The sequence below is a fragment of the Moschus berezovskii genome, chromosome 12, assembly GCF_049115385.1.
Source record: "Moschus berezovskii isolate FMDL1 chromosome 12, NW_MosBer_1.0, whole genome shotgun sequence".
Classification (NCBI taxonomy): Eukaryota; Metazoa; Chordata; class Mammalia; order Artiodactyla; family Moschidae; genus Moschus; species Moschus berezovskii.
The window spans coordinates 3,130,577-3,156,210 of record NC_142471.1 but is presented as its reverse complement, the minus strand read 5'-3'; the positions used below and the strand labels follow the sequence as shown (position 1 = coordinate 3,156,210).

General features: G+C 40.9%; 1 protein-coding gene across 1 annotated transcript in view; it reads left to right on the top strand.

The window, feature by feature from the left end:
* Positions 1-25,634, top strand: part of FMN2 (formin 2) — a 363,411-nt gene that overhangs the window by 144,434 nt on the left and 193,343 nt on the right. Inside the window, exon 10 of the mRNA XM_088842479.1 lies at positions 23,032-24,782. Within this exon, the coding sequence (XP_088698605.1) occupies positions 23,032-24,782 (1,751 nt within the window). The remainder of the gene's footprint in view (positions 1-23,031; positions 24,783-25,634) is intronic.

Genomic DNA, 25,634 nt, shown 5'->3' with positions numbered 1-25,634 from the left:
TTTCAGCATCAGTCCTTCTAAGAGTCAGTTCAGTTCAGTCCCTCAGTCATGTCTGACTCTTTGCGACCCCATGGACTGTAGCATGTCAGACTTCCCTGTCCATCAACTCTCGGACCTTGCTCAAACTCATGTCCATTGAGTTGGTGATGCCATCCAACCATCTCATCCTCTGTCGTCCCCTTCTCCTGCCTTCAATCTTTCCCAGCATCAAGGTCTTTTCTAATGACTCAGTTCTTCACATCAAGTGGTTAAAGTATTGGAATTCATCTTCAGCATCAGTCATTCCAATGAATATTCAGGACTGATTTCCTTTAGGATGAACTGGTTGGATCTCCTTGCAATCCAAGGGACTCTCAAGAGTCTTCTCCAACACCACAGTTCAAACCCATCAATTCTTCAGTGCTCAGCTTTTCTTATGGTCCAATGGTCACATCCATACATGACTACTGGAACAAACATAGCTCTGACTAGACGGACCTTTGTTGGAAAAGTAATGTCTCTGCTTTTTAATATGCTGTCTAGGTTGGTCATAGCTTTTCTTCGAAGGAGCAAGTGTCTTTTAATTTCCTGGCTGCAGTCACCATCTGCAGTGATTTAGGAGCCCAAGAAAATAAAGTCTGTCACTGTTTCCATTGTTTCCTCATCTATTTGCCATGATGTGATGGGACCAGATGCCATGATCTTAGTATTTTAAATGCTGAGTTTTAAGCCAGCTTTTTCACGCTTCTCTTTCACTTTCATCAAGAGACTCTTTAGTTCCTCTTCTCCTTCATAAGGGTGGTGTCATCTGCATATCTGAGGTTACTGATATTTTTCCCAGCAATCTTGATTCCAGCTTGTGCTTCATTCAGCCTGGCATTTCACATGATGTACTCTGCGTATAAGCTAAATAAGCAGGGTGACAGAATACATCCTTGACAATCTCCTTTCCCAATTTGAAACCAGTCCATTGTTCCATGTCCAGTTCTAACTGTTGTTTCTTGACCTACGTACAGATTTCTCAGGAGGCAGGTAAGGTGGTCTGGTATTCTCATTTCTTGAAGAATTTTTCACAGTTTGTTGTGGTCCACACAGTCAAAAGCTTTGGCGTAGTCAATAAAGTAGAAGAGATGATTTTCTTGGAGAAGGCAATGGCACCCCACTCCAGTACTCTTGCATGGAAAATCCTATGGATGGAGGAGCCTGGAAGGGTGCAGTCCATGGGGTCACTGAGGGTCGGACACGACTGAGCGACTTCACTTTCACTTTTCACTTTCTTGCATTGGAGAAGGAAATGGCAACCCACTCCAGTGTTCTTGCCTGGAGAATCCCAGGGACGGGGTACCTGGTGGGCTGCCATCTATGGGGTCGCACAGAGTCGAACACGACTGAAGTGACTTAGCAGCAGCAGCAGATGAGTTTCTGGAATTCTCATGTTTTTTCTATGATCCAACAAATGTTGACAATTTGATCTCTAGTTCCTCTGCCTTTTCTAAATCCAGCTTGAACATCTGGAAGTTCTTAGTTCAAGTACTGTTGAAGCCTAGCCTGGAGAATTTTGAGCATTACTTTGCTAGCGTGTGAGATGAGTGCAATTGTGTGATAGTTTGAACATTCTTTTGGCATTCCCTTTCTTTGGGATTGGAATGAAAACTGACATTTTCCAGTCCTGAGGCCACTGCTGAGTTTTCCAAATTTTCTGGCCTATGGAGTGCATCACTTTCACAGCATCATCTTTCAGGATTTGAAATAGCTCAACTGGAATTCCATCACCTCCACTAGCTTTGTTCATAGTAATGCTTTCTAAGGCCCACCTGACTTCTCACTCCAGGATGCCTGGCTCCAGGTGAGTGATCACACCATCATGGTTGTCTGGGTCATTAAGATTTTTTTTGTGTAGTTCTCCTGTGTATTCTTGCTCCTTCTTCTTAATATCTTCTACTTCTGTTAGGTTCATACTGTTTCTGTTCTTTATTGTGTCCATCTTTGCATGAAATGTTCCCTTGGTATCCCTAGTTTTCTTGACGAGATCTCCAATCTTTACCATTGATGACTCATGAGAGGGGCAAACAAATCAAGCAGCTGCTCTAAAGGGATAGCAGGTGATAAAAGTTAGTAGTTTATAAAGGATTTTTTCCTTTAGTGACTAGTGGTTGTCTGCTGACATACTATGTTCAAGGTATTTGTGGTCTTTATTGAAAGAAATACAAAGAATTGTAAGGTCCTGGGCTCTTCTGTAGATATGAAGTGATTTGCAAGATGTCAAGTGATTCTGCTAAGGTATTTAGTATATGTTGTATTACAGAATTAGAAAAAAAAAAAGCTAACCTACAGAGCTGTGCTTCTGAATTCTGAATGTACTCATGTCTGCTCTCTGCTCATGGTGTCAGAGATAAGACTCAGACCTGAGTGACATGCGGGGCTTTCCCTTGCCATCTTCTGCCTTGAGCCTCATCATCCACTGTTTCCTAGATGTTCAGTTTGTTCTGACCTTAAAAATACACGCTGAAAGCATTTTCTGAAAACTTTAGCATCCTTCATGTCTGTCTTTGAAATCTTTCCTTCTTACACCTATTGCCCCTTTTTAACTCAATGAATTCCTATTTCTTAATCTAAACTCATATTAGACTTTACTCCCTCTCATATTAGACTTTACTTGCCCCCAGAGGATTCCCTCCTGACTCCTTTGATGGCTCTGCTCTGGGACTCTGTACTTACTTTGCTCTCCCATAATTGTTGTATTATGTGCGTCTCATAGACAACTGTCCCCCTTAAAGCTAGAGCTCCTCCACTCTACTTGTCCCTCCAGCGTCTAACATAGTACCTGACATTTTGAGGCAGATCAGAATATGTTTGATTAACACATAGGTATGTAGGGGTCCATGCTCTCAAGAGTAGAGCTGGTTGTTGGGGAGTGGTAGAAATTCTGTTTCTGTTCACCCCGAGTGATAAGGATTGAGCTTTGAACCAGTTTTCCTATTCACAAATCCAAGTTACCCCACTTCTACCTGAGAAACCTCTGCACTGTATTCTGTTCTCTGTGCCTTAATTTCCTCTTCTACAAAATGGGAGTAATGAGTCTCATAAAATTTTGTGAGATTTAAATGCACAAATGTAGCCTAGAAGAGCCCCTGGCACATAGGAGGCTCTCAAGATGTTAGCTGTTAGTTAAGCAGAAAGCGCAGTGGTAAAGAATCCACCTGGTAGTGCAGGAGATGCAGAAGACGTGGGTTCGATCCCTGATCCGGGAAGACCCCTTAGAGTAGGAAATCGCAACCCACTCTTGTATTATCGACTGGAAAATTTCGTGGGCAGGGGAGCCTGGCGGGCTACAGTCCGTGGCATTTCATAGGGCTGTACAGGACTTAGCGACAGCGAGCTGAGCCGAGCAAACACCCCTAAGCCATTCCACCAGACTTGCTGTGAGCGCTGCTCTTTGCAAGTTTAATTACCTTAGAGGCTGGTTGGGTGTCCATCCAGAAGGGTGGCTAGAAGGTGAGCAGTTTATCGAGGCATCATCAATGAGGGGAAACTATGATGAGACTGTTTTTCTTCCTTGCAGTAGTTGGGACAGCTCAGGAACATTTTGCGTTAGAGTTATTGCAGGACCTTGCCGCAACTCGGGTACTGAGAGAGAACATACAGAAGATGTGAGGGAACCAAAGAGCCTGCTTGTCCCCATTTCCTCTGACCCGCTTCCCAAACCTGCTGTGTAACACTCCCGCTCTTGTTCACTGGTGACGGCACTGTAACCTGCCCTCAGTCAGAACATCGGTTACCGCTGCAGACCGTCAATTACTGTTGGAGTCCACGATCAGTCAGTCTTCAGTCAGTCATCAATTCTGTGGAAAGTAACTCAGCTGATGATGAGATCTACCTCATCCCTTGCTCCGTCCCCTCACGTTTCTCATCTGTGCAGTGAAGGGCTTGGAAGAGATTGGTCATTTCCATTTCAGTTCAGAAATATTGCACATTCAGTAATTCATTATCTTTTTCCTTGTGCGGATTCCAGAGGTGCTTCTTTAGCTCTCTGAGTGACTCTCCTTTTCCATTATATGTTCTACTTTAAGGAGCTAGGGGTAAGTTATTTACCAGTTACCATATGTTTTGATATTTCCTTCTTTCTTGAAATTCTGTTGCAAAACTGAGATTGATTGCTCTTTATTTCTGTGCATAATCTCATCTATTTAAAAATCTGGGTTTCTTTTCCTGTAGGATTATGCACAGCATGTGTTGACTTATTGTAAAATTGGAATCTCATTGGCTTTCTCCAAAGCTGTAGAATGTTTTCAAATTTAGAGCTTGACAAATAGAGAATTTATCTGCTTCTGTAAAGAGTAGAATTCAAATCTTACAGCTATCTAGAGGTATCCTAACTTGACAAAAATGTGGCCTGAGAATTTAGCTGAACTTGAAAATCTGTATATTGCAGAAAATGAATTACATATTTAACATTACAGAATAAATTACCACAGTGTTAACTTACTAATAAGTGGTTTTATATTCTAGGCTCTGAAAGTATGTTGCCTACACAGTAAACATAATAAAGTTGCAAAGATGAGCAAATTAACCTTTCAGAGAAAGCTTTCCTTGAATGTATCTTGACTTTGTGATTTTTACCCTTAATACAGTAATGTTTCTTTTTCTGGGAAATAGATAATCTTGTACTTGAGAAATACTTTGGTGAACATATTATTTTTAATGACAGTTTTTGATGTTTTGATGATATGTTACTGTTTATTTATTTTTTTAATTTTAAGTTTCTTTTTTTTTAACTTTTTTTTTATTGGATGCTAATTATTTTACAATATTATATTGGTTGGTTTTGCCATACATGGACATGAATCCGCCCCTGGTGTACATGAGTTCCCCTCCTGAACCCCCCTCCCACCTCCCTCCTCCCTTTATCCTCCCTCTGGGTCATCCCCACACACCAGCCCCGAGCATCCTGTAACATGCATCGACCCTGAACTGGTGATTCGTTTCACATATGACAACATACATGTTTCAATGCCATTCTCCCAAATCATCCCACCCTCACCCTCTCCCACAGAGTCCCAAAGACTGTTCTATACATCTGTGTCTCTTTTGCTGTCTCGTATACAGGGTTATCATTTTCATCTTTCTAAATTCCATATATATGCATTAGTATACTGTATTGGTGCTTTTCTTTCTGGCTTCCTTCACTCTGTATAATAGGCTCCAGTTTCATACATCTCATTAGAACTGATTCAAGTGCCTTCTTTTTAATGGCTGAGTAATACTCCATTGTGTATATGTACCAAAGCTTTCTTATCCATTTGTCTGCAGATGGACATCTAGGTTGCTTCCATGTCCTGGCTATTACAAACGGTGCTGCAATGAACATTGGAGTACATGTGTCTCTTTTAATTCTGGTTTCCTCGGTGTGTATGCCCAGGAGTGTGATTGCTGGATCATCAACTCATAAGAACTAACCAATACCACCCACATATAAGATATACAAAAATGGAAGAATTTTGGCCAACTTATTGTATATAATTGTTCAGCTAAAGTGGATGGGAGATTCTATCACTTGTAATGATTTAGAGGGTTGAAGCAATATTTTAGAATATAAATAATCTCAAAATTGGTGATATATAAAATATATTACTGAATTGAGTAAAATGGATTTGTTAACTAACTTCCATTTTTAAGGATTATTATATAGATTCTCTACAAAATTGCAAAGATTATTTTTTTCCTTTTCTCCTTTTATTTTTTAAAAAATATTTATTTTTGGTTGTACCCTGCAGCCTGGGGAATCACAGTTCCAGGACTAGAGTTTGAACCTGGGCCCCCTGCAGTGAACCACTGGATCACCAGGGATGTCTCCCTTTAAATTTTTATTTATTTTAAAGTGAGAACCTGATTTAGAATCAGTTTCTCCTCCTCCTCCCCTTCTTCATGGCATTTAGTTTTTATACTGCCTTTATTTTACCTGAATCTATGATGAAAAATAGCTGGCTCTTTAAAGTAATAATGTTTAAGAATTAAGTTTCGGGGTGGGGGAGGAGAGGGTAGGACAAATGGAGAGAGTAGCATGGAAACATATACACTGCCACATGAAAACAGACAGCCGGTGGGAACTGACTGTGCGACTCAGGAAGCTCAAACTGCTGCTCTGCGACAATCTAGACGGGTGGGATGAGGTGGGAAGTAGGAGGGAGGTTTAAGAGGGAGGGGGCCTATGTATACCTGTGGCTGGTTCATGTTGATGTACGGCAGAAACCAACACAATGTTGTCAAGCAATTATCCTTCAATTGAAAATGTAAATAATTTTTTTAAAAAAGAATTATGTTTGGCAGACTCACAGACATAGAGAATATATCTGGATTTGTCAAGCAGGGGTCAATGTGGGAGTGCTGGAGTGGGAGTTTGGGATTAGCAGATGTTAGCTATTAAAAAGAGGATGGATAAACAAGAAGGTCCTACTGTATAGCACAGGGAAATATATTCAATATCCTGTGGGAAAAAAAAAACATAAGTGAAAAGAACACAAAAAACTGTGTGTGTGTATATATATAACTGAATCACTGTAGAGCAGAAATTAACACAGCATTGTAAATCAACTATACTTCAATAAAAAAAAAAAAGTTTAGGAGAGAATGTGCAAGATTGCAGAGTAGAAGGACCCCGAGTTCACCTCCTCTCACTGCAGCTTACCCTGGGGACATAGATGCTGGTGGAAGCTATCTGGGGAGTTTGTTCTTCCATGTGGACACTGGTGCTGGCAAGGGCCATTTTGACACCAGTGTTGGGACACCTCTAACCAAGCAACTAATTCGGCATGAATGCAGCCACACCCATCAGCAGATAGGCTTCCTGAAGATAACTTAAGCTCATTATCTGCCTCTGGACATCTCTGCCAACAAGCATGCACACACCAGTCATAAGAAAATGGCTGTCTGTGAACTGGCCCTCCCACTAGCAGGCCAGGCCCTCCCAATAGCAGGCCAGCACAAGTTTCAAGAAAACTCAGGACCCACAGAGAAGTTTGTCAGGAACTGGCCTCACCCACCATTGATCTGACACCTGCTTTAGGAGCCCTGGGGCCTGGCAACCTGCCCTCAGGACCTGGTTCTGCCCATCAGCACCAGTAGGCTGGAACTTGCCCTAGGACCTGGCTTCACTTATCAGTGGGCAAGCAACATCCCCAGACCCTCAGTGTACCCACCAGAGAGCCAGCACAGCTTGGAATCCCCTGTGATTCTGTAGTCAGCTGCCTGGTGACCCACTTCTGCCAAATACTGGCCAGCAGCCTCGGCCCAAGGCACACCAGGTAACTAAATAGACCAAGAGCTAACCAAGTTTTCTGTATCACTCACAACAGTCAGCCTGCCACAAGAGAAAGGCCCAGACAGACCTCTTAGGGAGAACCCCTAAAGCATATGGTTCTGGTGACCATGGGGAAGTGTGCTTCTGGGATGATATCTTCTGCAAAATACTCCTTCTCCAAGGATGGGAAATATAACCAAGCTAATAGACTCATAAAAATAAAAACAGCAAGTTAGGCTAAATGAGGTGAGAAGGCAAAATATTCCAGATGAAGGGACAAGGCAAACCCCCAGAAGAAGAACTGAGTGAAGTGGAGATAGGTAACCTACCCAGGAAATGGTTCTGGGTAATGATTGTAAAGATAATCAAAGAACTTGGGAGAAGAATGGATACACAGAGAGAGATGTTAGAAGTTCTTAACAAAGAGAAAATACAAAGAACAACCAAACAGATATGAAGAACACAAGAACTGAAATGAAAAATAAACCAGAATAAATCGAAAGTAGAGCAAATAATACAAAGGAATGGGTCAGCAAGCTGAAAGATGGACTAGTAGAAATTGCTGGTCCTAAACAGAAAAAAGAATGAAAAGAAATGAGGACAGTTTGAGACCTCTGGGACAACATCAAGAATCCTAATATTCTCATTGTAGGGGTTCCAGAAGGAGGGAAAGAACAAGGGGCCGAGAATATTCTTGAAGTCATAATAGCAGAAAACATCCCTAACCTGGGCAAAGGAAATAGTTGCCAAGTCCAGGAAGTGCAGAATTCTATAGAGGACCAAGCCAAAGAGGAACACACCAGAACATTGTAATGATAATGGCAAAAATAAAATTTAGAGAGAGAATATTAAAAGCAGCAAAGGGGAAAGTGAATCCTGAGAGAGCAGCCAAGTGGAGTAGAAGGAGGAGTTCACCTCTTCTCTCAAGGACACTAGTCACAAAAATCTGTAGAACAACAACAACATCATTGAAGAAGTCTGAAACCTATCAGAAAAGATCTCTACAACTTAAGACATAAAGAAGGAACCATAACAAAACTGGTAGGAGGAGTGGAGTCATGATGTAATCAAATCTGATACCTTCTGGGTGGGTGACCCACAAGCTGGAGAATAATTATATTACAGAGGTTCTCCCCAGTGTCTCCCTTACAGAGGACACTCCCCACAGTGTCAGACCTGTGGGGGTCTGACACTGGGAATAGGAGCCCCCAGAGCATTTGGCTTTGAAGCCCAGTAGGACTTGGTTGTAGGAGCTACACAGAATTGGGGAAAATAGGAATTTCACTCTTAAAGGGTGCACACAAAATCTCACACACACCAGGGCCAAGGGCAAAAGCCACAATTTCATAGGAGCCTGGGACCAACTAGTCTTGGAGAGTCTCCTGGGGAGGTGGTGGTTGCTGTGACTCACTTTGGGGAAACAGACACTGGTGGTGGATATGTCAGGGAGCATTCATCAGTGTGAGCTCTTCTGGAGATTGACATCCTGGTACCAATACCTGGCCTACACAACAGCCTATAGGCACCAGTGCTGGGACACTTCTGGCCAAACAACTAACTGAGAGGGAGGGACACAGCCCCATCCATTGACAGACATGCTGTTTAAAGACTTCCTATGCCCACAGCCATCTCTAGACACACCCTTAGACATGACCCTACCCACCAGAGGACCAAGACCCAGCTCCACCCACCCATGGGCAGGCACTCGCCCCTCCCACCACAAAGCCTGCACTAGCCTCTAGCCCAGTCACACCCACTAGGGAGCAGATACAGGAAGTAAGAAAACTGTACCCACAGCTTGTGGATAGAATCTGCAAATGCAGGCCAGACACTACCCTGGGACAAGCTGGCACTTGGCCCTTGGGTGACAAGAGAATATTGGACTCCTGGAACACACAGGTCATCTCCTACAGAGGGCCACTTCTCCAAGATCAAGAAATGTAACTGACCTATACATACATAAAATAGTAATTAAGACACAATGAGGTGACAGAGAGATGTGTTTCAGAGGAAGGAACAAGATAAAAAACCCCAGAAAACTCAGTGATGTGGAGATAGGCAATCTACCAGAGAAAGAGTTCAGGGTAAATGTAAAGATGATCAAAGAATTCAGGACAAGAATGAATGTAGAATGAAAATAGAGGCTTTAGAAAAACCTATGGTTAGATTAACTAAACAGAAAATTAACAGGGAAGCACAAACGTTAAATAATACAATAGACCAGTTAGACCTAATTGATATCTGTAGGATATTTCACCCCCAAACAATGATTTCACCTTTTTCTCAAGCGCACACGGAACCTGCTCCAGAATAGATCACATCCTGGGCCATAAACCTAGCCTTGGTAACTTCAAAAAAATTGAAATCATTCCAAGCATCTTTTCTGACCACAATGCAGTAAGATTAGATCTCAATTACAGGAGAAAAGTTATTAAAAATCCCAACATATGGAGGCTGAACAACACGCTGCTGAATAACCAACAAATCACAGAAGAAATCAAAAAAGAAATAAAAATATGCATAGAAATGAATGCAAATGAAAACACAACAACCCAAAACCTATGGGACACTATAAAAGCAGTGCTAAGGGGAAGGTTCATAGCAATGCAGGCTTACCTCAAGAAACAAGTCAACTAAAGAACCTAACTCTACACCTAAAGCAACTTGAAAAGGAAGAAATTATGAACCCCAGGGTTAGTAGAAGGAAAGAAATCTTAAAAATTAGGGCAGAAATAAATGCAAAAGAAACAAAATAGACCATAGCAAAAATCAACAAAACCAAAAGCTGGTTCTTTGAGAAGATAAATAAAATTGACAAACCACTAGCCAGACTCATCAGGAAACAAAGGGAGAAAAATCAAATCAACAAAATTAGAAATGAAAACGGAAAGATCACAACAGGCAACGCAGAAATACAAAGGATCATAAGGGACTACTATCAGCAACTATATGCCAATGAAATGGACAACTTGGAAGAAATGGACAAATTCTTAGAAAAGTACACCTTTCCAAAACTGAACCGGGAAGAAATAGAAAATCTTAACAGACCCATCACAAGCACAATAATTGAAACTGTAATCAGAAATCTTCCAGCAAACAAAAGCCCAGGTCCACATGGCTTCACAGCTGAATTCTACCAAAAATTTAGAGAAGAGCTAACACCTATCCTACTCGAACTCTTCCAGAAAATTGCAGAAGAAGGTAAACTTCCAAACACATTCAATGAGACCACCATCACCCTAATACCAAAACCTGACAAAGATGCCACACAAAAAAAGAAAACTACAGGCCAATATCACTGATGAACATCGATGCAAAAATCCTTAACAAAATTCTAGCAATCAGAATCCAACAACACATTAAAAAGATCATGTATCATGACCAAGTGGGCTTTATCCCAGGGATGCAAGGATTCTTCAATATCCGCAAATCAATCAATGTGGTACACCACATTAACAAATTGAAAAATAAAAACCATATGATTATCTCAATAGATTCAGAGAAAGCCTTTGACAAAATTCAGCATCCATTTATGATAAAAACCCTCCAGAAAGCAGGAATAGAAGGAACATACCTCAACAAAATAAAAGCTACATATGAGAAACCCTCAGCAAACATTATCCTCAATGGTGAAAAATTGAAAGCATTTCCCCTAAAGTCAGGAACAAGACAAGGGTGCCTATTTTCACCACCAATATTCAACATAGTTTTGGAAGTTTTGGCCACATCAATCAGAGCAGAAGAAGAAATAAAAGGAATCCAGATTGGAAAAGAAGAAGTAAAACTCTCACCGTGTGCAGATGACATGATCCTCTGCATAGAAAAACCTAAAGACTCTACCAGAAAATTACTAGAGCTAATCAATGAATATAGTAAAGTTTCAGGATATAAAATTAACACACAGAAATCCCTTGCATTCCTATACACTAACAATGAGAAAACAGAGAAATTAAGGAAATAATTCCATTCACCATTGCAGTGAAAAGAATAAAATACTTAGGAATATATCCACCCAAAGAAACAAAAGATCTATATATAGAAAAATATAAAACACTGGTGAAAAATCAAAGAGGACACAAATAGATTGAGAAATGTACCGTGTTCATGGATTGGAAGAATCAATATAGTGAAAATGAGTATACTATGCAAAGCAATCTATAGATTCAGTGCAACACCTGTCAAGCTACCAACAGTATTTTTCACAGAACTAGAACAAATACTTTCACAATTTGTATGGAAATACAAAAAAAACCTTGAAGAACCAAAGCAATCTTGAGAAGGAAGAATGGAACTGGAGGAATCAACTTGCATGACTTCAGGCTCTACTACAAAGCCACAGTCATCAAGACAGTATGTTACTGGCACAAAGACAGTAATTTAGATCAATGGAACAAAATAGAAAGCCCAGAGATAAATCCACGCACCTATATACACCTTATTTTTGACAAAGGAGGCAAGAATACACAATGGAGAAAAGACAATCTTTTTAACAAGTGGTGCTGGGAAAACTGGTCAACCACTTATAAAAGAATGAAACTAGAACACTTTCTAACATGATACACAAAAATAAACTCAAAATGGATTAAAGATCTAAATGTAAGACGAGAAACTATAAAACTCCTAGAGGAAACCAGAGGCAAAACACTCTGACATAAACCACAGCAGAATTGTCTATGACCAACCTCCCAGAATGTTGAAAATAAAAGCAAAAATAAACAAATTGGGCCTAATTAAAATTAAAAGCTTCTGCACAGCAAAGGAAACTATAAGCAAGGTGAAAAGTCAGTCTTCAGAATGGGAGAAAATAATAGCAAATGAAGCAATGGACAAAGAATTAATCTCAAAGCTATACAAGCAACTTCTGTAGCTCAATTCCAGAAAGATAAAAGACCCAATCAAAAATTGGCCAAAGAACTAAACAGACATTTCTCCAAAGAAGACATACAGATGGCTAACAAACACATGAAAAGATGCTCAACATCACTCATTATCAGAGAAATGCCAATCAAAACCACAGTGAGGTACCACATCATGACAGGCAGAATGGCTACTATCCAAAAGTCTGCAAGCAATAAATGCTGGAGAGGATGTGGAGAAAAGGGAACCCTTTTACACTCTTCGTGGGAATGCAAACTAGTACAACCACTATGGAGAACAGTGTGGAGATTCCTTAAAAAGCTGGAAATAGAACTGCCATATGACCCAGCAATCCCACTACTGATCACAGACACTGAAGAAACCAGAATTGAAAGAGACACATGTACTCCAATGTTCATCGCAGCACTGTTTATAATAGCCAGGACATGGAAGCAACCTAGATGTCCATCTGCAGACGAATGGATAAGAAAGCTGTGGTACATATACACAGGGGAGTATTACTCAGCCATTGAAAAGAATACATTTGAATCAGTTCTAATGAGGTGGATGAAACTGGAGCCTATTTTACAGAGTGAAGTCAGCCAGAAAGAAACACAGCAATACAGTATTCAGTTCAATTCAGTTCAGTTCAGTTGCTCAGTCGTGTCCGACTCTCCGCGACCCCATGAATCACAGCACGCCAGGCCTCCCTGTCCATCACCTACTCCCGGAGTTCACTCAAACTAATGTCCACAGAGTCGGTGATGCCATCCAGCCATCTCATTCTCGGTCGTCCCCTTCTCCTCCCTTTCCCAACCCTTCCCAGCATCAGAGTCTTTTCCAGTGAGTCAACTCGTCGCATGAGGTGGCCAAAGTATTGCAGTTTCAGCTTTAGCATCAGTCCTACCAATGAACAACCAGGATCGATCTCCCTTAGAATGGACTGGTTGGATCTCCTTGTGGTACAAGGGACTGTCAAGAGTCTTCTCCAGCACCACAGTTCAAAAGCATCAATTCTTCGGCGATCAGCTTTCTTCACAGTCCAACTCTCACATCCATACATGACCACGGGAAAAACCATAGCCTTGACTAGACGGACCTTTGTTGGCAAAGTAATGTCTCTGCTTTTTAATATATAATCGAGGTTGATCATAACTTTCCTTCCAAGGAGTAAACGTCTTTTAATTTCATGGCTGCAGTCAGCATCTGCAGTGATTTTGGAGCCCCAAAAAACAAAGGCTGACACTGTATACTAACGCATATATTTGGAATTTAGAAAGGAGGTAACAATAACCCTGTATGCGAGACAGAAAAAGAGACACAGATGTACTGAACAGTCTTTTGGACTCCTGGGAAAGTGAGAGAGTGGGATGATATGGGAGAATGGCATTGAAAGATGTAAAGTATAATATGTGAAATGAATCGCCAGTCCAGGTTCAATGCATGATACAGGGTGTTCGGGGCTGGTACACTGGGATGACCTAGAGGGATGGGATGGGGAGGGAGGTGGGAGGGGGGTTCAGGATGGGGATACAAGTACACTCATGGCGGATTCAAGTCAATGTATGGCAAAACAATACAATATTGTAAAGTAAAATAAATTAATTACTTTAAAAAATGAGCAAATATGAAAGCAAGGGAAAACAATGGGTAACAATTAGGGAATTCCCATAAGGCTGACTTTTCAACAAAAGATGAAGGCCAGAATGGAGATATATGATATACCTAAAGTGATAATGGGGAATAACCTCCAATCAAGAATACTCTACCTGGCAAGGTTGTCTTTCAGATACTTGATAGATTAAAAGCATGACAGACAAGAAAGTGTTGAAAGAGTTCAGCACTACCGAAATAACTTTACAGCAAATGTTAAAGGAACTTATCAAAGTGAGAAAAGACCGTGACTAGTAATATGAAAATTACGGAAGGAAAAATCCATCAGTAAAGGCAAACATATAGTAAAGGCAGGAAATCATCCTCAAAAAACTAGTAGGATTATTCACAGACAGTAGTAGTGAAATCATCCATAACTACAATGAGCAGTTATGTGATACACAAAACAATTAGATGTAAAATATATCAAAAACAGTAATAATGAGGGTCATAGAGTACAAGTGCACGGTTTTAAAGATGTATTTGAAATTAAGATATCAGTAATTGTATAACCATCATATATATATATATATATATATTATATGCTCTATATATACAATGAGTGATATATAAAAACCTCATGTTAACTGCAATCTAAAAATCTGTAATACATATACACACAAAAAAAGTAAAAGGAATCCAAACCTAACAGTAAATATAACCATCAAACATAAGAGAACAGAGCAAAAGAAAAAAGGAACAAAAAAACTACAAAACAACCTCACAAACAATTTTTAAAAGTCAATAACAACATAACGTGTCAATAATTAGTTTCAACGTAAATGAGCTAAATGCTACAATTAAAAGACATAAAGTAGCTGAATGTAAAAACAGGCCTGCATGTAGGCTGCCAACAAGAGATTTGCTCCAATCTAAGCAGATGATACCACCCTTATGGCAGAAAGTGAAGAGGAACTAAAAAGTCTGTTGAGAAAGTGAAAGAGGAGAGTGAAAAGGTTGGCTTGAAGCTCAACATTCAGAAAACTAAGATCATGGCATCTGGTCCCATCACTTCATGGGGAATAGATGGGGAAACAGTGGAAACAGTGCCAGACTTTATTTTGGGGGGCTCCAAAATCACTGCAGATGCTGATTGCAGCCATGAAATTAAAAGACGCTTACTCCTTGGAAGGAAAGTTATGACCAACCTAGATAGTATATTAAAAATTAGAGACATTACTTTGCCAACAAAGGTCCATCTAGTCAAGGCTGTGGTTTTTTCCCGTGGTCATGTATGGATGTGAGAGTTGGACTGTGAAGAAAGCTGATCGCCGAAGACTTGATGCTTTTGAACTGTGGTGCTGGAGAAGACTCTTGAGAGTCCCTTGTACTGCAAGGAGATCCAACCAGTCCATTCTAAAGGAGATCAGTCCTGTGTGTTCATTGGAAGGACTGATGCTAAAGCTGAAACTCCAATACTTTGGCTATCTCATGCGACGAGTTGCAAAGAGTTGACTCACTGGAAAGACTCTGATGCTGGGAGGGATTGGGGGCGGGAGAAGACGGGGACGACAGAGAATGAGATGGCTGATGGCATCACCGACTCGATGGACATGAGTTTGAGTGAACTCCGGGAGTTGGTGATGGACAGGGGTCGCAAAGAGTCGGACATGACTGAGCGACTGAAATGAACTGAACTGAACTGAAGGAGACACAGACTGAAAGGGAGAGAATGGAAGAATGTATTCCATGCAAACATGTTGAAAAGAAAGCCAAGATAGCAATAGTTGAATCAGAAAAAGATAGACTTTACAGTAAAGACTGGTAAAAGAGACAAGGATATAACATTATTATCAAGGAATAAATCCAAGAAGTTATAGGAATCGTAAATATATATGCCCCCAACATAGGAGCATCTAAACACAAAGAGCACATACTAACAGACATAAGGGAGAAGTCAACAGGAACACAGTAGTAAAGACAGTTCTAAGAGGGAAGTTTATGGTGATACAAGCTTACTTTGTCAGCAAGAAAAATCTCAAACAACCCAACCCCCCACACAAAGGACCGAGAAAAAGAACAAACAAAACTCAACTTTATCCAAAAGAAAGAAACATAAAGGTACGAGCAGAAATAAATGAAACAGAGAGTAGAAAAATAATAGAAAATGTCAATGAAACGAATAGCTGTTTCATTGAAAAGATAAAAGAATTGATAAACATTTTGCCAGATTCATCAAGGAAAAAAGACAGCACAAATCAATAAAATCCAAAATAAAAGGAAAAGTTACAACTGTCACCACAGAAATACAAAGGACCATAAGAGACTACTGAAAACAACTATTCACCAATAAGATGAACAGCCTTTAAGAAATGGACAAGTTCTTAGCAAGGTACAATCTCTCAAGTTAGAACCAGGAAGAAATAGAAAGTAGGAGCAGATCAATTACTAATAATGAAATTGTGTCAATAATTAAAAAAAACAAAAAACTTCCAGGAAACAAAAGTCAAGATCGGGTGTCTTCACAGGAGGATTTTGCCAATGATTCAGAGAAGAGTTAGCAAGAAACTTTGTGAAAGTATTAAAAAAAAAATTGCAGAGGAAGGAATGCTTGTGAACACATTCCATGAGGTCAGCATAACCCTGATACAAAGATATTAAAAAAAAATTATTACTGATAAACATGGGTGCAAAAATCCTCAACAAAATATTAGGAACCTGAATCCAACAATACATGAAAAGGGTTATAAAACATGATCAAGTAGGATTTATTCCAGGGATTCAAGGATGGTTCAATACTGTCAAATCAATCAATGTGATATACCATATTAACAAAGTGAAGAATAAAGCTATATGATTATCCCAATAGATGTAGAAAAAGGTTTTGACAAAGTTCAACATCCATATATGACACAAACTCTCCAGAAAATGGCCATAAAATGAACATACCTTAACATAATAAACACCTTATATGACAAACCCACAGCTAACATCATACTCAGTGATGAAAAGCTAAAGCGCTTCCTGTAAGATCAGGAACAAGACAACGATGTTCACTCTCACGATTTTTATTTAACATACTATTGGAAGTCCTAGCAACAGCAGTCAGACAAGATAAATAAAATGAATCCAGATTGGAAAGGGAGAAGTAAAACTCTTACTCTTTGCACATGACATGATACCATGTCAGTATCTAAAGAAAATTCTAAAGATGCCACTGGAAATTTTCTAGAACTCATTAATAAATTTGGTAAAACTGAAGTATGTTAAATTAATATCCACAAATATGTTGTATTTCTATACATCTTAATGAACTATCAGAAAGAGAAATTAAGGCGATAATCCCACTTTCCAAATTAAGAAGAAAAAAATGCTTAGGAATAAACCTACATAAGGCTTCCCTGATAGCTCAGTTGGTAAAAAAAAAACCTGCCTGCAGTGTAGGAGAACCCAGTTCAATTCCTGGGTTGGGAAGATCTGCTGGAGAAGGGATAGGCTACCCACTCCAGTATTCTTGGGCTTCCCTTGTGGCTCAGCTGGTAAAGAATCTGCCTGCAATGCAGGAGACCTGGGTCTGATCCCTGGGTTGGGATGATCCCCTGGAGAAGGGAAAAGCTACCTACTCCAGTATTGTGGCCTGGAGAATTCCACAGACTATATAGTCCATGGGGTCGCAAAGAGTCGAATACGACTGAGTGACTTGCATGTTCACTTTTTTCCAAGGAGACAGAAGTCCTGTACTTTGAAAACCGTAAGACATTGCTGAACAAAACTGAGGATTATACAAACAGATGGAAAGATATACTGTGTTTATGAACTGGAAGAACTGACATTTTTCAAATGACCATACTACTCAAGGAAATCCATAGTTCAATATAATTCCTATCAAAACGCTAAGGATGTTTTTCACAGAATTATAACATATAATATGAAAATCTGTATGGAAACACAAAAGACTCCGAATAGCCAAAACAAACTTGAGAAAGAACAAAGCTAGAGGAATCAGGCTCCCTGACTTCAGACTATACTACAGAGTTACAATAATCAAAACTAGTATGGTACTGGCACAGAAACAAATACAGAGATCGATGGAACAGTATGGAGAGTCCAGAAATAAGTCTGAGGTTATATTGTCAAATTCATCTACAACAAAGGCAAGAATATACAGTAGAGGAAAAAAAACAGTTTCTTAAGTAAGTGGTGCTGGGAAAACTGGACAGCTACATGGGAAGGAATGAAATTATATCTTTCCATCTGTTTGTATTAATTAATGAAATTAGAACATTCTCTAGCATCTTACACAAAAACAAACTCAAAATGGTTAAAGACCTAAATATAAGACCAGAAACCATAAAAATCCTGGAAGTAAAAATAGTTAGAACACTCTTTGACACAAATGTTACCAATACATTTTTTGGATCGGTCTCCTAAATCAAAAGAAATAAAAGAAAATATAAACAGATGGGACCTAATTAATCTTAAAAGTTTTTGGATGTCAAAGGAAACTATCAACAAAACAAAAGACAATCTATTAAATGGGAGAAAATATTTTCAAATTATATGACTGATAAAGGATTATTTTCCAAACTATATAAAAAGTTCATACAACTCAACATCAAACAACAACAACAACAACAACAACAAACACTCCAACTTAAAAATAGGCAACTGACCTGAATGTTTTTCTAAAGATGACCTACACTCTCTGACATAAATCACAGCAGGATCCTCCATGACCCACCTCCCAGAATATTGGAAATAGAAGCAAAAATAAACAAATGGGACCTAATTAAAATTAAAAGCTTCTGCACAGCAAAGGAAACTATAAGCAATGTGAAAAGACAGCCTTCAGAATGAGAGAAAATAATAGCAAATGAAGCACCTGACAAAGAATTAATCTCAACAATATACAAGCAAGTCCTGCAGCTCAATTCAAGAAAAATAAACGACAAAATAAAAAAATGGGCCAAAGAACTAAACAGATATTTCTCCAAAGAAGACATAAAGATGGCTAACAAACACATGAAAAGATGCTCAGCATCACTCATAATCAGAGAAATGCAAATCGAAACCACAGTGAGCTACCATTTCACGCCAGTCAGAATGGCTGCTATCCAAAAGTCTACAATAATAAATGCTGGAGAGGGTGTGGAGAAAAGGGAACCCTCTTACACTGTTGGTGGGAATGCAAACTAGTACAGCCACTATGGAGAACAGTGTGGAGAGTCCTTAAAAAACTGGAAATAGAACTGCCATATGACCCAGCAATCGCACTCCTGGGCATACACACCGAGGAAACCAGAATTGAAAGAGACACATGTACAATAATGTTCATTGCAGCACTGTTTATAATAGTGAGGACATGGAAGCAACCTAGATGTCCATCTGCAGACGGATGGATAAGAAAGCTCTGGTACTTATACACAATGGAGTATTATATCCAGCCATTAAAAGGAATACATTTAAATCAGTTCTAATGATGTGGGTGAAACTGGAGCCTATTATACAGAGTGAAGTAAGCCAGAAAGAAAAACACCAATACAGTATACTAACGCATATATATGGAATTTAGAAAGATGATAATGATAACCCTGTATATGAGACAGCAAAAGAGACACAGATGTATAGAACAATCTTTTGGACTCTGTGGGAGAGGGCGAGGGTGGGATGATTTGGGAGAATGGCATTGAAACATGTATATTATCATACGTGAAATGAATCGCCAGTCTAGGTTTGATGCATGATACCGGATGCTCGGGGCTGGTGCACTGGGATGAACCAGAGGGATGGGATGGGGAGGGAGGTGGGAGGGGAGTTCAAGATGGGGAACACATGTACACCTGGGCAGATTCATGTCAATGTATTGCAAAACCAATACAATAATGTAAAGTATTTAGCCTCCAATTAAAGTAAATAAATTAAAAAAAATAAAGATGACCTACAGATGGCCAACAGGCACATGAAAAAATCCTCAACATTGTAAGTCCTCAGAGAAATGAAAATCAAAACCACAATGAGATATCACCTCACAGCTTCAGAATGGCTATCATGAAAAAGAACACAAATAACAGAATATATATGTATGTCCATCTGAGATATGTATATCTGAATCACTTTGCCGTACAGAAGAAATTAATGCAACACTGTCAATCAGGTATATGTCAGTAAAAATTTAAAAATATGATAAAATAAGAAAGTATTAAAAAAAGAATATAGTAACAAGAGAATGGCGAGAATGTGGAGAAAATAGACCCCACATACCCTGTTGGTGGGAGTGTTTCCTATGGAAAACTGTATGGAGGTTTCTAGAAAAACCAGAACTACCATATGACCCAGCAATTTCACTCCTGGATATTTATCTAAAAAACAAGCAAACAAAAAAATAAAGCACTAATTTTCAAAGATTCATGCATCCAGTCTCCATAGCAGTATTATTTACAATCGCCAAGATATGGAAGCAACCTGTTTCCATTAAGAGATGAGTTCATAAAGAAGATGTGGTATATTCACTAAAAAGAAACAGACTCACATATACAGAGTACTGAGTAGTGGTTATCAATGGGGAGAGGGATGTGGGGAGTAGCAAAATAGTTGCAGGAGAATAAGAGGTACAAAGTACTATATATAAAATAAGCTGCAAGGAAATATAGTCCAGCACAGGGAATATAGGCAATATTTTATAGTAACTGTAAATGGAATGTAACTTTAAAAATTGTAAATCACTGTGTTGTATAACTGAAACTTATATATTTTATATCAAAATATCCCAATAAATTTTTTTTTAATAATTGAGTTTTGGAAAACACTTCTAGAATCTACTACCTGCATGCCTTTTATCAAGTAGCCTTTTAATATTTTCATTATATAAATGGGAAAATGAGAGCATTACTTCATATCAGGACAACTCAAAAAAGACTTATCTAAGGCTTCAAGGCAATGGTTTTTCCCGTGGTCATGTATGGATGTGAGAGTTGGACTGTGAAGAAGGCTGACCGCCGAAGAATCGATGCTTTTGAACTGTGGTGTTGGAGAAGACTCTTGAGAGTCCCTTATACTGCAAGGAGATCCAACCAGTCCATTCTAGAGGAGATCAATCCTGGATGTTCATTGGAGGGACTGATGCTAAAGCTGAAACTGCAATACTTTGGCCACCTCATGCGACGAGTTGACTCACTGGAAAAGACTCTGATGCTGGGAAAGGTTGGGGGCGGGAGGAGAAGGGGACGACGGAGAATGAGATGGCTGGATGGCATCACCGACTCTGTGGACATGAGTTTGAGTGAACTCCGGGAGTTGGTGATGGACAGGGAGGCCTGGCGTGCTGTGATTCATGGGGTCGCGGAGAGTCGGACACGACTGAGCGACTGAACTGAACTGAACTGAACTGAAGGCTTAATGGTCACTTTTAAGATTATGCTGGAAAAATGAAAATAATCTATATATTTTACTAACCCAAGGCAAAAATAGTGAATATTTATGATTTTATTAGGTTGGATTTTCTTGTGCTTACTAGCATCATAATTGGAGAGTGAAGTTAACTACAATGCCCAAATAGGATATTATGAATTATTTGATTATAGTTATTTCTTTTACCATGGACTATTTAGAGAATATATGGCATGATTTCCCAACCTATGTATTGCAATTCTTTAGTCTTTTGTATAGACATTGTGAGAAATAGTGACTTGGACTTCATATATATATACACATATACATACATACACACATGTGTAAATAGAAGTGCCTCTCACAATTTTGCCTATTTAATAATTGTTTATATTTCTTTATTACTTAAAAGGTAAATTAATTTCCTTCTCAGCTTTCTATCACAGTAAGGGCTATTTGGTATTTTTTGTTTATAGGGAAATAAGTACCTTGTGTAGGTGCTTGTCTATTCTGCTTTTAATAAGCATCTTAATTGATGTTCAGCAAGTGAAATGTTACAGTCAAATATAGAATTTTTAGAGAAGAAGTAATGGGTTTAGGATTAAGACTGTTATCTTTATACCTACCCTACCCCATGCAAAAAGAAACTACCTGTGAAGATTTTAAATAAATATAGGCATAGCACCAAAAATGCTTAATTTGTTGTAAATACCCATTTCTGTCTTGTCTGTCTGCAGCTTTTCCACTGTAAATGGGTAGATATTTGTTTTGAATTAAAAAAAAATAGCAAAGTAAGTTACTTTTTATTTTGTGGAGACTTTTTTGGATTTGGCGTTTGGCAAGCAGGATAGGAGTTTAGTTTCATACTGTGCATCATCTTTGTATCGCCTCTCAATTGGCAGGTTATGAGCAGGCCTGGCTCCCACGTGGGGAAGGGAGTAACACGTCCATGCCGTGGGTGGTGGCCTCTGTTGGGGTATCATGTGAAAAGCCCTGGACGCTCTGGAGAAGCAGTTCTGGGCCCTCTCATCCCCGCGTCGATGGGGGACAGGTGAACCTGTGTGATCAGGTGTCTGACCTGCGCTTCACTCAGTTGGGGTCTGTCCCCTCTTCTTCCTTCTCGTGTTCCTGCTTTCCTCATTTTTCTCTGCCCACTCCTCTGCCTCCTCTTTTCTTCTTACTCATCTGTTATTGGCAGTCAGTTTACAGAGAGGGCTTTCCCCTTTTCTCTACCCAAAGTCCTTTTCCCTGAAAGGTCGATGGCATGCTTTGGGAGAGGAAGATACTGTCTGGGGGTGAGGGTGACCCACACATGGGCACAGTTGCTCTTGGCCGTTGTGATAAGTTGTGGCGCCAAAGGTATCCTTTTCTGAAATGCCTTGAAGAAAATGTTTGAACTGTAGTAAGTGTGATATAAGTTCTATCTATACATGCATGTAAGACATGCCTATACATGCTTGTGTGTATGTTGCAAATATTTCTCATTTTACTGGGGGCTCCTGTAGAGATTACTTTTTAGAGGTTGCAATTAACTTTAAAACTTAGGATTTAAAATATCTTTAGGAAATGTCCTTATATAGCAGATGTTACTGGGCAAGAAAGAGAGTGGTCTATGGTGAAATTAAGTGGTTCTGTCAGTCTTGGCTTCTGTCTTCAGTGAGGTCTGCTGATCTTCCGTGATTTCATTTGAAGATTAATTGGAGAAGGGCTTTAGGACCTCATGGTCATCTATGTAATCCACTTTGAAATCCAAGGACAGAGAAAAAGAGACACATAGTAGAACTAATATTGTGTTTCCATGGAGTGAGCTTTTAGAAGTAACAAATGAATACTTTTTGCTGAGTTTGGTAGGTCTAATTTTTGATGTTCGGAGTATCCCTGATTTTCTGTTTAACTGTGATGTCTGTGTTGCCCCCCAGGAAGTGTGCGACATGAAGTCTGAGGGTCAGGCCACTGTCATCCAGCGGCTGGAGCAGACCATCGAGGATCTGAAGACCAAGATAGCTGAGCTGGAGAAGCAATACCCAGCCCTAGACACGGGTCTGGAAGCCCTCAGGTTGGGTGAAAAGGATGTCGGGTATGAAAGGATTGTACAGGCCAAGTCCATCCAGACGTCCCCAATGGAAGAGGGTGGTGTGCTGGCACTTCCTCTTGGGGGGGCCCCGCCAGTGGGCCCCCCAACCTTGACTGCACATGGAGAATCAGTGGAGCTGCCCTTACCTTGGGGACCTCAGACCAAGTTCTGCTCAGAAATCTCTTTGGTCGTGTCTCCAAGGCGAATATCAGTTCAGCTTGATGCACAGCCGTCCCTCCAGCCTCAACCGCCTGCATCCCTCCCCGGGTCTGACAGTCACGGACAGGCCAGGTCCCAGCCTTCCCATCCTCTTCTTCACACTGGGTTTGAAACCAGCCAGGAGCACTCTGCTTTCCCCTCCTCTGGAAATGGCTGTGACATCCCCACTGCACCACCTCCAGAGACCTCCGCTCTGATGCCTGGCCTGGGCGCTGAGGCTTCCCCTGCACCCCTGACCCCCGCTGCACCTGGGCCTGCACTGCCCAGCCCAGCAGACCTCTCACCTCCGCCTTCTCTAGGTCCAGAGATGCTGCCAACACATCCTCTACCTTTGCCTGGAGTGGGAGTTCCTCCCGCTCCCACTCTTCCCGGGGTTGAAATTCCTCCTGCCCCCACTCTTCCTGGGGTGGGAATTCCTCCTGCCCCACCTCTTCCCGGGGTGGGAATTCCTCCTGCCCCACCTCTTCCCGGGGTGGGAATTCCTCCCGCCTCTCCTCTTCCCACCGTGGGAATCCCTCCCGCCCCACCTCTTCCCGGAATAGGGATCCCTCCCCCACCTCCTCTTCCCGGGGTGGGAATTCCTCCCGCCCCCACTCTTCCCGGGGTGGGGATCCCTCCTCCCTCACCTCTTCCCGGGGTGGGGATCCCTCCTCCCCCTCCTCCCCCTCCTCTTCCCGGGGTGGGGATCCCTCCTCCCCCTCCTCCCCCTCCTCTTCCCAGGGTAGGGATCCCTCCTCCCCCTCCTCCCCCTCCTCCCCCTCCTCTTCCCGGGGTGGGGATCCCTCCTCCCCCTCCTCTTCCCGGGGTGGGGATCCCTCCTCCCCCCCCTCTTCCCAGGATGGGGATCCCTCCTCCCCCTCCTCCCCCTCCTCTTCCCGGAGTGGGGATCCCTCCTCCCCCTCCTCCCCCTCCTCTTCCCGGAGTGGGGATCCCTCCTCCCCCTCCTCTTCCTGGGGTGGGGATCCCTCCTCCCCCTCCTCTTCCAGGTGTGGGGATCCCTCCTCCCCCCTCTCTTCCCAGTGTGGGGATCCCTCCTCCGCCTCCTCTTCCAGGCATGGGGATCCCTCCTCCCCCACCTCTTCCCGGTGAAGGAATACCTCCTGCCCCACCTCCTCCTCCTTCTCCAGGTGTGGGGATTCCACCTCCTCTAACCCCTCCGCCCCCACCCCCTCCTGGATCAGGCCTTCCTCTCCCACGACAAGTTGGGAGTAGCACTTTACCGACACCTCAGGTGTGTGGCTTTCTTCCTCCTCCGTTGCCTCTTGGCTTGTTTGGATTTGGGATGAACCAGGAAAAGGGGAGTAGGAAGCAGCCAGTGGAGCCTTGTCGGCCGATGAAGCCTCTATATTGGACACGAATTCAGCTGCATAGTAGAAGGTAACACCCACGGGGCTCGTCTTTGCATAATTTGTCAACATGGGAGAGGTGGTTTCCTCTCTGTACCACTCCAAAGCTAGTCTGTAGATTTTTACATCAATGTTTAGTGGAGCAATTTTACAATTTTCTCCAGAAGTATCCAAGTGATAAATCATGTGTATCAATGTACACATTTCTGTCTATATAGTTTTTTAATTAATTTATTTCTTTTTTTAATTGAAGGATAATTGCTTTACAGGATTTTGTTTTCTGTCAAGCCTCAACATATTTAGTTTTTATTCGACCTTTTCAGGATGGATGGATAGATCTTTCTTGGCCTATGTGAGCTGTTGCCTCACTCTGAAAAAAACTTATAAAAGTAAATCAAATTGTTAAACAGACAAACCCATGAGGATGTATTCTGCATCCTTTTGAAGGTGTGGGCTTGTTTTACTATTCAGAAAAGTGATTCACAAAAATCCATATGTGTGGATTTCACCCCGTGTGTGAAATGATTTAGGTCTGACCATTTCATGGCACTTCTATAGATGATTTGCAATGCTGTGAAGTCATAAAATCACAGACTTACATGACTTTTATGAAAGACATGATATTTATAAAAGAATGCCTCCCAGCAGGTTTGCTGCTGGTGTATAACTTTCCTATGGATGATCCGTAACCTGGTTCCCTGGGATGGGGCCAGAGAAAACATACCCTTTAAATTTCCCCTGGACTTTCTTATCCCAAGTTCTCATGACTTTGAATTTGTGACTATCTGTGACGTGGCACACATTTAGAAATAAGATATTTACTAGACTCTTCGTCATTTCTTATATTAATTTTCTCTTCTCTGAATCATAGTGGAGGGTCTAT